This window comes from Kryptolebias marmoratus, linkage group LG2 (genome assembly GCF_001649575.2).
Source record: "Kryptolebias marmoratus isolate JLee-2015 linkage group LG2, ASM164957v2, whole genome shotgun sequence".
Lineage (NCBI taxonomy): Eukaryota > Metazoa > Chordata > Actinopteri > Cyprinodontiformes > Rivulidae > Kryptolebias > Kryptolebias marmoratus.
In genome coordinates this window covers 25,920,182-25,934,409 of record NC_051431.1, presented here as the reverse complement: position 1 = coordinate 25,934,409, position 14,228 = coordinate 25,920,182, and the positions used below count along the sequence as shown (strand labels likewise).

Here is a 14,228-nt window from a genome sequence, read left to right as displayed (position 1 = left end):
CTCATAGATACACAAACAACAAAACCAGGAAGCTGTTTTTCACAGGATGTTGAAGAATGAAGGGAGGTGAATGAGTGTGTAAGAGAGAAAATGCAGTGAGAGAGGAGGCAGAGGCTGCAAGGGAAGGTGAAGAGTGTGACCATGGCAGCACTTCCCAGGGGAACTCTGGGATAGCTTGTCTGAAGCCATCCCATCAGTGGGCGGGCTCATTAGGTTCATAACCTCTGAGATCAGTAGTGGAGTCTGCTGTCAGATTGAGTTGAGTGCCCGGCTAGTGATAAGGGCGAGTAATGAGGACAGAATGAGTTAGAGGCCAAGCAGGGGCCAGATGATGCCCAGACCATGAGGTGTGCATAAATGCAGTGCTTCTCAAAGTTCATGCGGGAAATCAAATTTACTGCTGTTAATTACAGAGTATGTAAAAATGATTCACTTAATCACAGTTCTCTCCTTTTTCTGCACTTCTGTTCTGTAGCAGAATGACTACTAAAAATGAGCTGAATAGAAATTAGTGGAAACATTTTCCACCGTAGAGAACTGAAATAACTTATTACAGAATTAGTTTATAAAAAGGGCCAGCTCTAAATGTCTGAAACTGTGTTGTAGGGGTGGGAGTGAGGGGTACACAAAAGCATAGTGGTAAAGGGAAATTCAACATGAGGACAAATGTCATCCTGCTTTCATCCCCATATTTTGTCTTGGTGTTATGTAATAAAGGTGATCAATCAAAACCAAAATGTTTGACATTTGTAATATAAAAGTAATTGTGTCCAGTGTAACATCCTATGGTAAAGTACTGCAGGTCCTCTGCTGTAGAATCTGTTCTGTGGTCCAGAAACCAGGAGGCTTCTATCTTTCAAATACAGATACAAGTTTTGTGTATCCATATCTCAGGGCTTTGTGATGTCAATGGACCTTCAGGATGTGTTGTCTTTTTACTGATTTAAACTGCAGAGCTCCTAAAGAAATGTTGATTTAAAAAAATAACAAAAACCTCCCATTTTAAATAGGTTTCTTGTGCTCATGAGAAACAGGTGTTCGTGAGAAAATAATCCATGTGTTTCTCAACTGCATGAGAAACAACTTTGGAGCTCACACAATAATGTCATGCAAACTATAAAAGTGTCTGATGCCATAAAGGTGTCTCACTAACCATTGTTACGCAAAAGAGACTATCCAGCAATTCAGTGTCTGTGCTTTCAGTTTGGAAAATGAAATAATAGCTTTGTTTGAGCTATATTTTGATCTCAAACTACTTTTGGAATATTTTGTCAAGACTTAAATTATTTATCTTCCTGTCATAGAGTTTTTGTATAACTATATCAAGAATATTTTGTGTTTTCAGGAATGTGGATATATATATATATATACTTCTGAAGATATACTCCACAGTACTTAAGGACAGTTAGCTTTCTAGCATATCGAGAGTGTTATCTGGTGGACAACAAATGGTTTCTTGTGCACACGAGAAGTGTGAAGAAGAATCTGATGTTCACTAGATAATATAACATGTCCATGAGAATGTTTTCTGTGTGCACCAGAAACCAATTTTAAATATTCTTTTCCCCATTGTCCTTTGAAGGAGGCTGATTTGTTTCCCAAAGCTTGTGGTTTTCTCAAAAAGCATGTTCTAGTCAACAACACCCTAATCATCACTGCTGTCTTAATAAAAGATATTGATGTATTTTTGCCATTTGACAGCCAGATCTTTTGGGAGTTCTACAGTGCTTAGCAAAAGTATCCATGCCTCTTGGTATTCTTGTTTATTTATTTGTTATCCTTTATTTAATCAGGCAAGTTCCATTAAGATCACAGATCTCTTTCAAGGGAGGCCTGGGCCTGAAGGTAGCCTAACATCCATGTTTTTAGCCTGTGGGAGGAAACCAGAGTGCCCGGAGAAAAGCCACACAAACACGAGAACATGCAAACTCCACACAGAAAGTTCCTAGGTCCAACCTGGGACTTAAACCCAGGACCTACTTGCTGTGAGACAATCGTGCTAACCACTAACCCATCATGCTGCCATCTTGTTGCCTTACAACCTGGAATTTAATTGGACTTTTTAAAGTTAAAAGGGGAAGAAAACTTGTTTTACATCATTTTTAAAAGTATAAAACTAAAAAGTGGCACATGCATATGTATTTGGCCCCTTTGGAATGATAAGTAGTACATGTGCCAAATGATGTATACTTGTTGTGACAGACCCCATAATCAACACCAGTTCACCACCTCTAAGTAGTGTGGGCTATCACCAACCATTAGACATCATGAAGACCAAGGAACTCTCCACACAGGCCAGAGACAAAGTTGTGAAGTAGTTCAAATCAGGGTTGGGCTATAAAAAATATCCCCAACATCCCACAGAAGTTCATTAAATCCAATAAATCTATTATTAGGAAACAAAGGACCATGCCACCACAGCAAACCTGCCAAGAGAGCATCATCCACCAAAACTCATGGAGCAGGTAAGAAGGGCATCAATCTGAGAAACAGTCAGGAGACCAAAGATAACCCTGGCAGCTCATCTGCAGAGATGGGAGGATCTGTCCACTTTAAGTTGTGCAGAACTCTGCTTCATGGAAGAGTGGCAGGAAAAATACATTTATAATAATATTAATAATAAAAGCTAGACTGTTTGGAATTTCTTTCCTACATAAGTGGAAGAAGGTTCTGGGGTCAGATGAGACCAAACTCAAACTTTTAGGTAATCAACGACAATATCATGTTTGAAACAAATTTGCCAAGTAGCTTATTGGATGCAATTACATTATTGGATGTTGCCATGCAAAGATAGTATGTTATTGTTGCAAACGCTTGTTTTACTGGTTGACATTTTTATGTGGTGACAAGTTTGGGTCATCACATGCTACATATTATCAAAAATACTCTGGACACTTTCAGACTTTATCAAAGCACATTTGAGACAACAAAACTAATCAGATCTGTGTGTTTTTACATCAAAGGAGATGAAAGCAAATCCTTTCTTCAGACTGTCACTGATGTGAGGAAGACTTCTCTGATCCCTGCTTTCAGACAATCATCCAAGTGTCTCCAATATCACTCAAAGAGAGCAGGGCAGACAGGTCAGCAGGGTCTCTGGTGAACCAGCCAGTAGCTTATCTCTGTCTCCAGCCTACTCAGCAACAGGAGAATGTGAGCAAGGGGCCATTAGTGTTCAGCTCAACCGCCTAGCCACCCATGGCCTTTTCTACCATTGCCTCTCTTTGAGAGCCCTCTTGAGGAGAAGGCTTCTCAAGAGAGTGGCTGCATGGGGGGAGGGGGAGCAGAGCTTGATGTTTATTATGGCTGACAGGACTGGACTAGTGATAACCTGCCCCCAGTGTTGCTAACGCCTCACTGGGCTGCAGTGAGCAGAGTGATGCTAGTGAGCTGACCTGCAGCCACCAAACAACCTAAATACTGTGAGCTGTGAGCTCTCTATTACGCGTGATAGAGCCCGAAAGGTCATAATAGGTTGTGGATGATTTTGACCATGAACAAAAATTCCATAGTGAGGTTGTGATGGTTTGTTATTGCAACAGCAGTGTAATGGGGTCCTGAGTGGAGTGTGGGGCAACGGTGGCAGCCGATCCATGTTGTGTGGCCTGCTTGCACCAATGTGGTTTGGTCATTGATGCACAGGCTACAACCCCATCATCATCTGACTGGATGATAAGACTTTAAAAGGAATAAACTTCACCTGCTAGATGAGGGGAGGTGAGAGGAGAATCTAAGGGAATTGGCCAGAAGTCTGTGGGTTGTTGGTTCCTGGTTCTGCGCTCCATCTTCATTCTCACTCCTACTGCCTTCCTTTGACTATAGATGCCAGCCTTGTCCCATGTCACATTTGTAAGCTGTCTTTAATTGTTAGATGGAAATGGGAATTACCAGCAGTCCTGTTTTCAGGCTTTGATTCATAGGTTTAGTTTGAGGACTATAGGTTTACAGGAGTGGTCCAAATCAGAAGGTCAACTGCTTGGCTGGTTTAAGGACTCTCCTTCTTTTGTTTTTTTTTTTTGTTTTTTACCAAGGCTCCCAACTCCCTGTTCTGTCTGTGATGATTGTTCAATTAAAAATCCTTTAAAACTTTGCAATTGACTGATCTTTATCAAGAACGGTGGAGAACGAGATGAACCCAGAGTGCAGACTCATTATAAAAAAATGAAAATTTATTTAAAAAAATAAAAGAAATGAAAACAAAAGCTGACGTGGCAGCAAAAATACAAATAATAACAGGAATCCAGAGTCGGGTAGCAAAGGGCAAGGCATGGAAAAAGGCAGTGGGCATGAGCGACAAGCAAAGCATGAACCAGCAAGTAAGTGGAGGAGATGACCGGGTTTTAAAGACAGAGGATAATTATGGAAGCGGGCACAGGTGAGTGATTACAATTGCGAGCAGGTGGAGATGGGCGTGGCAGGTAAACAAGTGCTGACTGAGGACAAGTGGAGAATGACAAGAAACAAAGACAACAAGAACAAGGACTAAACCAAAACGACTAAATAATAAAATAAAAGAAACAAGAAACCCATACTGAAAAATAAAAGAAAATTTAACCCCTGAAAACAGAAAAACAAAGCACCTAGACTCAAAACCAAAACAAAAACACTTGAATTCATGACAGATCTCCATGTGCTTTGTTTCCTTTGAACCACTTCTTAACATACGAAACATAATAAGATAATATACACTTCTTCTGATGTGCTTAATGCCACATTCACTCATGAAATCAGCAAAAGCAGAAGATGGAAGCTGTGGTCCATTATCAGTTTTGATGGTAGAAGGGTTTTCCTTCATGCAAAAACAGAAGTTAGGAATGCTATGACAGTGTTTGTTTTAGAAGTAAATGTTACTTCAGGCCATTTACTGAAATAATCAACAAGGATTATGGCAAACCTGCAGTCATGAGCTCCATGTTCAAATGAACTCACAATATCAACAGCAATGTGTTGAAATGGACCCTCTAGAAATTTGACAGGTTGTACTGGGGCAGGTGAGAAACTAGCCGTTTTGTCACGTCTGACAAATAGTGCATGATGACAGGACTGTGTAGTCCAAATCATCCATATGTGGCCACCATTAAAGTATCTAAGGCATTGTTTAGTGCAAACCATGCTCTACTGTCCTTTATGGGCCAGGTGCACAACCTTTTCTTGCAGAGACTCGGGAACTATGAGACGTTTTCCTCTGAATATCAGTGGTGACTTGTTGCCAGTTCATGAAGTAAGATTTGAATTCTTCTAGAAGGTTGTTTTTTATGTTAGGTCATCTTGAGTGGATGATTTGACACAGTTTTATTAGTTAAGGACAGTCTTCACATTCAGCTTTAAAATCAGCAAGACTGCAGTCAGGAGAGGATATCTGTGATCAAGTCCTGTTTGGAATCTGCAGCAGTATTTGAGGTGCTCAGGGGAACACATGAGAGGCAGTCCACCGTGATGTTCTGACTTCCTGGTCAGTACTGCATGTTGTACTGGAAACACATCAGTCTAATTGATCAGCTTGTAAATCTCATGCCACCTCTAATCATCACTGTAGTGCTTAGCAGAGTGGTGAGGGCTTACTGATCAGTTCTGAATGTGAATCCACATCCCCACACATATGTCCTCCATGTTTCAACTGCCCATATGTAGGCAAGAGCCATGTTTTCTATGCTGTATGGAGTATGTCCTCTCTGCTGGAGACAGGGTATGAGACATAAAAGCAACAATGTGCCACACATTGTCTGACTGCAACTGTGTCAGAACAACTCACAATGAATGGTCTGAGGCATCTGTTATGATGATTGTTGGCAGTTCAGGATTGTAGATGGCAAGTGCCGGGCTTTTTAGGAACATTGTTTAAAGATCATTGAAACTTTTCTGAAACAATGAGAGCAGTATAGCATTTATCACAACTGCTGCTTCCACTTGACATGTAATGCTTAGGCCTTCTGAATGAACTGAGGCAGCAAGGGGGGTCGAAGTCAACCCACCCTGACTTTGCAACTTTGCATGTAGTTTTAAAGGTTAGGTCACCACAAAGAGAATCTCTAAACTGAGTTAATTCATCATGTTTTGAAAATGATACGAAGCAGAGGTCTGTCACACATTTAATGTGTTGTGCTGCACATCAACGCATCTGAGTTCTGCTCCACTCCACTTTTGGTTCTGAAATGTTTGCTTCATCTCTAAAAGCTCACACCTACGCAGGACATGGTTGGTTCCATGTATGATTTGTGATTGGTCAGAGGCAGCATAAAGACACACTGGTCTTTGTGGCTATTGTGCAAAAATTGTTGTGAAAGTGTGCAGAAAAAGCTAGGCGGTATTAAAATGCACACTAAACAAAAGCTGTATACTTCAAATATAAAACTAACTTCCAAAGTAGGATTGTAAAATCGATGTGTTAAGGCCCCATTGGTACTGTCTGCAAATTCATAGGGGTGGCCATTGTCTCCCCTGACCCCCCCTTTGGGGATGTCCCTGACTGTGCTTGATTTTGATTTTTTGCTGATTTGAAAACTGATGGAAAAAAAATAAATAATACATTTAGATAAATTCAAATATTTATGTGCTATATATCATAGAATTTTTACTGAACAAGTTGTATTCTCTTCCTCTTTTTTCAGATCATCCTGAACTCCATGCACAAGTACCAACCCAGACTTCACATAGTGAAAGCTGACGAAAACAACGCCTTCGAATCAAAAAACACTGCCTACTGCACTCGTGTTTTTCATGAGACAACTTTTATTTCCGTAACTTCTTATCAGAATCACAAGGTATAATAACAAAACCTACAGAATGTTCACTTTAGTAGCTACTATTTATCCACATCTCTAAATCACTGTGATCTTTTGTGGGTGAGTTGGAAATTGTAGCCTGTTGTTTTTCGTTGGGAAACATTAATGTCACATGAGAAGTAAATCCTCTGATCATGTATATTATTTCTAACTGAAACTATGTACTTCAACTTCACTTTAAGCATTTGTGACATACAACATAGTGAAAACGTGAAAGAACTGTGAAAGTTTGGGTACACAATAAATGTCAATCTAGTAATCTGTTACACTGAAGTTTGCTCAGAAACTCCTCCTTCCCTTAGTTTATTTGAAAGGTCAAAACAAAGGTAAACATAAGACCCCCTTCACACTAGATAATGAGCCTGCTACAACATAAAATATCAGCCAAAACATGATGATCTTTGAAAAGTCTTGGCAAGGTCTTCAGGAGCTTGAAAAGAAAATAGTGGGTTCGTCATTACATGTGATAGAATATGATAGGTTCGAAGTAATTTTGATCATACACAAATGTTTGAAAACTTAGTTCAGCAAATGTTCTCTCAGAACAGTCAGAGTTGACACAGGTGCCTTCAACCTGTGTTAAGAACACTAGAACTTTATTTTGACTCCTGCAGGGACCTCTCCTCTGACAGAAAACATTGAAGGCAATAGTCTAGGTCTAAGAACCATGTCAAAGATGAATAATCATTGTTGAAAAAGTGTCTTCATTTTAAAAAATGTACTCTAGTAGACAAAACTAAAAATGTAGGAGCAGTTGCCAAGGTCGGTACAAAACAAGTTGAGGTGGGTATGATATGGGTGGAAGTGGACAACAAAATAATGTGCATGGCCAAGAATGCCGTTTTGCAAGTGCATACTGCACACAAAAATAGGCTGTGATTTTTAAAAACAGTCCATTTAAAATGCCACACAGCTAGCCGATCACTTGGTTGCAATCAGAATTCTTGCCTGTTATTTCACACTTTATTTGCAATTTTGTGTTACCAACTATTGACCAACAGTTGCAGCTTAGTAAGATATCACCTGAAGAGAGTACAAGCATCATGACTGCCTTCACACCGAAGGAAGTTTTCACAATTTGCTGCAATCCAGTCAAAATTAATATGTCATAGAGAGCAGAACGGAATCATCATCCAGTGTGAAGGGGGCAGTAGCTGGCCCAAACTATCAGCTTCATCAAAAAGAAAAGTGTTTGTTAAATGCTAAGTTTATTAAATTTTAAACATATTAAATAATTAACAACAAATAAACATCCCACATCACCTATCCAAGCAAACAAGTTGAAAAAAACAACAACATAACAATTAAAAATAGTATAAGAAACAAAAAAAATGTATAAATACACATACACTTCCATACACATTATATGTATATTTACATGCCAAACAGCATCACTGTGGTGTTCCTTTCAGAATGATCTGATATCCTGTACCTTTAACATTGGACAGAAAGGGATTCCAGTTTATTTCAAATTATCCAGCCTTACCCGCCAAAGTTGGCCTCATTTTTTCCAGTTTAAGAAAATAAAGGACCTCTCTAATCCAGCGAGTGAAGGTGGAGCTGCAGGTTTCCCTTTTAGCAGTATTAGCCTCCTGGCCAGCAGAGTTGTGAATCTAGATAAGTCCTTTTTAGAAGAGAGATAAAGTGAAGCAGGCCTTCTCCAAACAAGGCAGTTAAAACATTAGGAGAGATATCAGGAGATGGTTTTAGAAGAAAAATCACATTAAATACTTCTGTAGATTGAGTGGGTATCTTTTGCAGATAAACCCTGTTTGATCTAGGGATATAATTGAGGGTAAAACTGCTTGTGCCTAGCTAGTAAGTTGGCCAGTAGTTTAAAGTAAACTTTAACAAACTATTGAAATGATACAAATTGCATAATATTGGGCCTTTGCCCTTTTTTTAAGACACCAATATAAAAATCTGGTTCAAAGTTTGGGGAGCCTGCTCAGTAAACATCTCTAATAGGAAAGGGGCCTGCTGCTTCCAAAAGGTTTTGTAGAATTAATTTGGGAAGCCGAGTGGACCTGGGCTTTTACCACTTGCTAAAGATTTGACTAATATGGAACTGAAGTTCATATTTAGGCTATAATTTTCAACATCAACCTGATTATTAAAAACAACTACAATGATTTTGTCTATTTAGCTGTTATCTGTTGATTCTGAAACTGCAAGAATTGACATGGTGGAACAATGTTCTCTTCTCTGAGGTTGGCTTGGTTTAGTTAGAGTCAAGGTTCTTGTCCATCACATAAAATGTCTTTGGTTAAACACAAGATTATTGTTGCTTCACATGTGGTTTGATTTATTCTAATTAGTCCAAGAGCTTCAGTACAATGTGTTTTCAGATCACTCAGCTGAAGATAGAAAACAATCCATTTGCCAAAGGATTTCGAGGCAGTGAAGAAGGAGATCTGCGTGTTTCCAGACTCGACAGGTATGTTTACACAAAAAGAAACAAGTCACGAAAGTTGACATCTTAAAGCATTTAGCCCCCTTTTAGACAGTACAAGGTAAACTTTTCTTCTCTTCTGTTGCTCCTGCTTATTTACAGGAAAGAATATCCAGTCATATCAAAGAACGTGGTACGCCAAAGAATCTTTTCTTCACATGGCCACCTTGCAGGGAAACTTCGAGGAGGAGTTTTAACAGGGCACACTCCAGTCCTGTCTTCATATCAATATGAGACTGGGATTCCTTTGTCTAACTCAGAATCCAGTGATGCTCTCTCAACCCCTATTCCCCAAAGCAGAGATCCCAGCCTCATGTATCACTGCTTCAAACACAGAGGTTTGTCTTAGCTTTTATTTGGCATGTCAGTGATTCTGTTTTTATTTTCATTTTACACAACATCCAAACTTTTTCAGAATTGGGGTAGTACAAAATCCTACACAATTTTAGAGAACTAATATTTATTCTTTTCTTAAATTTAAACCATTTCTTTTGACTCTGACTTTCAGATAACACTCGACACTTGGAGTTTGAATGTAAAAGACCATACCTGGAGACATCTGTGGTGTCAGAGGAGCATTATTTTCGTACACCTTCTTATGAGTCACCTTTACTGTCTCATTCGTACTGCAGTGAGGCAATTGCTTCCAGAGAAGCTTGCATGTACAGCGGTATGGAGACAGAGTCTGGGTCACGGCCAGCAAACAAAGATGACCTAACCAACTCTCCTTCACTTAACTGCAACATGTGGGCTACAGTGCAGCCTTACCCTCGTTACAGTGTTGATGGTGTTCCATACCAACCCTTCACCCCTCACTTCCCCAACCCTGTGGTACCACACCCTGCATCATCAATGATGTCACGACCACCACAGACTGACTTGGGGGTCTATAATTCAGCTCCAATCCAGAGAGGTGTTCCCATCGTATCACCCTCCTCTTCGTCGTGTTCTCCCGCTGTTCCTGGTTTCAGGGAAACATCAAGCCATCCACCTTTGTATCATAAGAAGCCAGGATCACCTCTCCGGCCTCATAGAGATTTCTCAGCCTGTTCTACACAAACAGCTATATCCATCAACAATTCACCTTATCAGTACCCAGTGGGGCAGAGTAGTACAGGGAATCCCTGGCCTGACAGCTAATGTGGGCCACTGGAGATACCACTTTGGTTCGATATACAAGTCTGAAAATATTAAAGATTCCTAAAATCCCAGTGAGGACTCTGGATGTCAGTCAGTGGTAATGGACAACAGACACTGTTTCTGCTAAACTGCACTTCCAAACAAAACTTCCATGCATTTGACAGTCATGACCACTTATCTACTTATACCGATATGATACAGGCACAGGTGATCCGGTACCGTTGTATCAGATTATCAAATCGAATTGTAAGTTATGGGTTTGAGTAGTATTTGGAGTGTGTCAGTCAGTTTACAGGGACAAGAAAAGTCCGATAACACCTATACAGGTAGTTCCATCAACTTAACTCAAAAATACAAACAGGAAAAAATTATAAACAGGAGAATAAAAAACTAATTTATAAGGGAAGATGATCAAATACAGTACTTGCATTATGAAAGCCATACAGTATGGTACATAGGGTACATGACAGCTTTTCAGGGAAAACAGCTATGAGGCTTTTATCATTTCTGCAGAGTTTTAACATCAGACCAGTTCAAAGGAGGAAGCTAGCAATTCTATAGTTTGTTCTTATTGTTAATAAATGCCCCGAGGGGACCAAAGCCACAACATTTGAGCTCATCTTTCAGTAGATTCTGAGTTGCCTTTTGATGCTACAGCATTTCTTGCCTGAAAGCTAAGCTATGTGTTACATGCTGCTTTGAAAGTATTACAATGGGTTGCAAAAAGGTTCAAGCCCCCTCACCCCACTGTTCTGATGCCTTACAACCTGAAAATTAAAAGGAATTTTGTGTCTTTTAATTTGCACAACATAACTACCACTTTGAGGACACAAGTTGTTGTTGTTTTTTTGTGAAACAAAAACAAGCTTGCTTGATGGCTTTGACCGGACCATTCCAGGGCTTTTAAACCAGTGGAGTGTTTCTTCAGCAGTGTATTTATGGTCATTGTCCTGCTGGACCTTTATCCCAGTCTCAAATCTGTGGAAGACTCAAGAATTTCTCTGTATTTTGCTTCATTGAAGCTAAGGATCCTATCTCTGCTGAAGAGCTACAGCTCCATCAGGGTTATCTTTGGCCTCTGGTTGTATCTCTGATTAATGCTCTCTCTACCCACTCCGTAAGTTTTGGTAGAAGACCCATCTTGGCAGGTTTGCTGTGGTGGCATCATCTTTCCATTTCCTAATAATGGATTTATTGGAGCTCTGTGGCATATTAGAGGGGGAAAAAACTATAATTCAACCCTAATCTGTTCTTCTCCACAACTTTGTCTCTGACCTGTGTCGAGAGTTTCTTGTTTGGTGGGAGCTCTTAATACTTAGAGATGTTGGATTGTTGATTCTGAAATCTTTCAGAACAGGTGGATCTTACTGAACTAATTATGAGGCTTCTGATGATAATGGGGTGAATACAAATGCACACACCACTTTGAAATTTAATATTTTTTAAGAATTACTTTAAACATTTTTTTTCTCTCTTTACCATTTGAAACCCCATTTAAATTACAGGTTGTAAGGCAACATAATAAAAAGCATAACAATATTATTGCTGCTGAGAGTAGAACATGTCAGAGGCCCTTGTTTCTGACACACTCACCTTACTGCTGGAATAAGATTGGTGTTTTGTTGTGTGAAGTAACACGTTAAGTGCCTTGATCCACAAACATTAACACTGCATGGGTTCTAAACCTATATTAAACGTAGTTCAAATTCAGTTCAGTTTATGCAGGATTAATTCACATCACTAAAAGGAACCTATTTGGTGGCTGCTGGTATTTTCTGTAGGACAATGGAACATGCATTATTATATAACAGAAACATATTTTTTTAAATGCATGATTAAATAGAAACTAGTAGTTTTATTTCCAAGTAATAGGGTGTCTTTCTACCGTGAAGTGCTTGTGATGATTTGGATCCTGTTAGGAGATTTGTTGACATTAAAAACACATGTAAAATAAAGACAGTCTTTTAAAAAGAGAAGACAAGTTTAATGGTGAAAATTCTTAAGCTGACCTGAAACAGAGTGTGTAATCAACTATAATGGTCTATAATATGAAATGCTGCAGTTTCACAATTGGTCTTCCTACTTTTTACCTTCCGCACTCACAATCCCTCACTTTTTTACACCAGTCTCATTGGTGAATGGTTGTGATTGTGTGAGTTTAAGTAACATATATGTTCATTTTAGGTGTTAGGGTCAAGTATTATGTAGATGCTTCGGTATATAATAAACAGCTTACTGAAAGGTTATTTTGTCATCTAAAAATTTCTATGGACTATAAAACAGACATGTGGAGAAATGTTTCTCTTCTGTTTTTTGGTGAAATAGACTTGAATTTTACAGATAGAACTTAAAAAAAAAAGCCAAGCTGCTTTGAGTCCTGATTAGTGCCAGGGTGAGATTTGTTGTTTTGATATACAGATAGATTGATAAAAGAAGAGTAAACATAAAACTCCAGTCTTCTTATTCTTAAGGATAAGAAGAATAATGACCCAGGTCTTTTCTCACAGTGTGCCTGTTAAATCAAGTTAAAGACATATGGTGCAGAGCCACGTGGGAACTAAAGAACTTTAGTTGAGCCATGCAGAGTAATGGAAAAAAAAAACTGCACACAAATCTCACAACCAAATGATTTCCTTAGTACAAAGCCCACAATTATCGAACATCATGAGTTGAAGTGAGTGTGTAATTATAGATGGTATTTGTTTATTTTATTTGTTTTTGAGATATTTTGGTGATCCCTCTTACATTTGTGCATAGTGTTTTTATTGAGTAGAAGTTCAAGATTTTTCAAGTGATTGACATTTTTGCACTCATGATAAATAAAGATGTTTGTGCCTCTGACTGGTTACTATATTTACTATAATTAGAGTTGGATCATTTGCCTGATTATTATTTTTCATTCTACTAGATAAGAATTATTTTAACTACAGAACACTTTTGTATTTTAATCGATCAAACTGATGAGATCAAATTTCCTCAAGTGGACCTGACCTAATCTTACCCACGCCTCAAACAGATATCATGCAGATATTTCATGTTGGAATAAGTCTGTGTGTTTGTTTGTCTGTATTGTTATGATCAAATATATCATAAACCACTGGATGAATTTTAAATAACCTTTCAGGAAGCAATCACTGAATCTACAACTGATTAACTTTTGGATCAAAACCAGTTCAAGGTGGCCGCCCTAGCAAGCTGAATTTAGAAAACACAAAAATGGCTGAAACTCATTTAATATTACAGATACTGAGCTACGATTTGGTGTGCTAGTAGTTGAAAATTGTCCTCATCACATAGTTTTGTGTAATATCTTTGCTTAAAACCTTGAGAATAACTGTTAGAGCCAACCCTGTCTGTCTGTTAGCAAAAAATCTGATGAACCACTGGGCGGATTTCAATTAGGCTTTCAAGCAAAAGGAATTAAGTAAAAAAAAAAGTAATTATTGATGGTACACCTAAAACTGATTAACTTTTGAAGGCAATAGAATTCAAGATGGTTGCAAACAGCTAATCAACTTCAGCCCACACAAAAATGGCGATAACACAATGAATTTTACAAATATTGAGGTAAAATGTGGTGACAGTCATGCACAACACATACTCCAAGCACTAACACATCATGCAAGATCACACAAGATATTGCTTTAATGCAATATTACATATGCTAGGCCTGACAAGGCGAGGCTTGGCAGAACTCAGACTCACAACCACACAACGAAGTTTTAAGGATTTTATTGCCAGAAAGCTGGAAGCAGGCTCAAAGTCTTTGATCGTCTCACTCACGTGATTGACTAGAGTCGGGACCGGAACTGGTAAGTCCACTCTAGCTTGGTTTTGTGATGCAGACCGGCTGG

The 14,228-nt window shown here is 38.9% G+C and overlaps 1 protein-coding gene across 3 annotated transcripts in view; it reads left to right on the top strand.

Moving 5' to 3' along the window:
• tbx4 (T-box transcription factor 4) overlaps positions 1 to 13,215 on the top strand; it is a 32,998-nt gene extending 19,783 nt beyond the window's left edge. For all 3 annotated transcript variants that reach the window (XM_017422005.3, XM_025007184.2, XM_037973651.1), the window contains exons 6-9: positions 6,609 to 6,761; positions 9,131 to 9,219; positions 9,337 to 9,572; positions 9,743 to 13,215. In XM_017422005.3, coding sequence (XP_017277494.1) covers positions 6,609 to 6,761; positions 9,131 to 9,219; positions 9,337 to 9,572; positions 9,743 to 10,374 — 1,110 coding nt within the window. In that variant the 3' untranslated portion in view covers positions 10,375 to 13,215. The remainder of the gene's footprint in view (positions 1 to 6,608; positions 6,762 to 9,130; positions 9,220 to 9,336; positions 9,573 to 9,742) is intronic.
• The last annotated feature ends 1,013 nt before the right edge of the window (positions 13,216 to 14,228 follow it).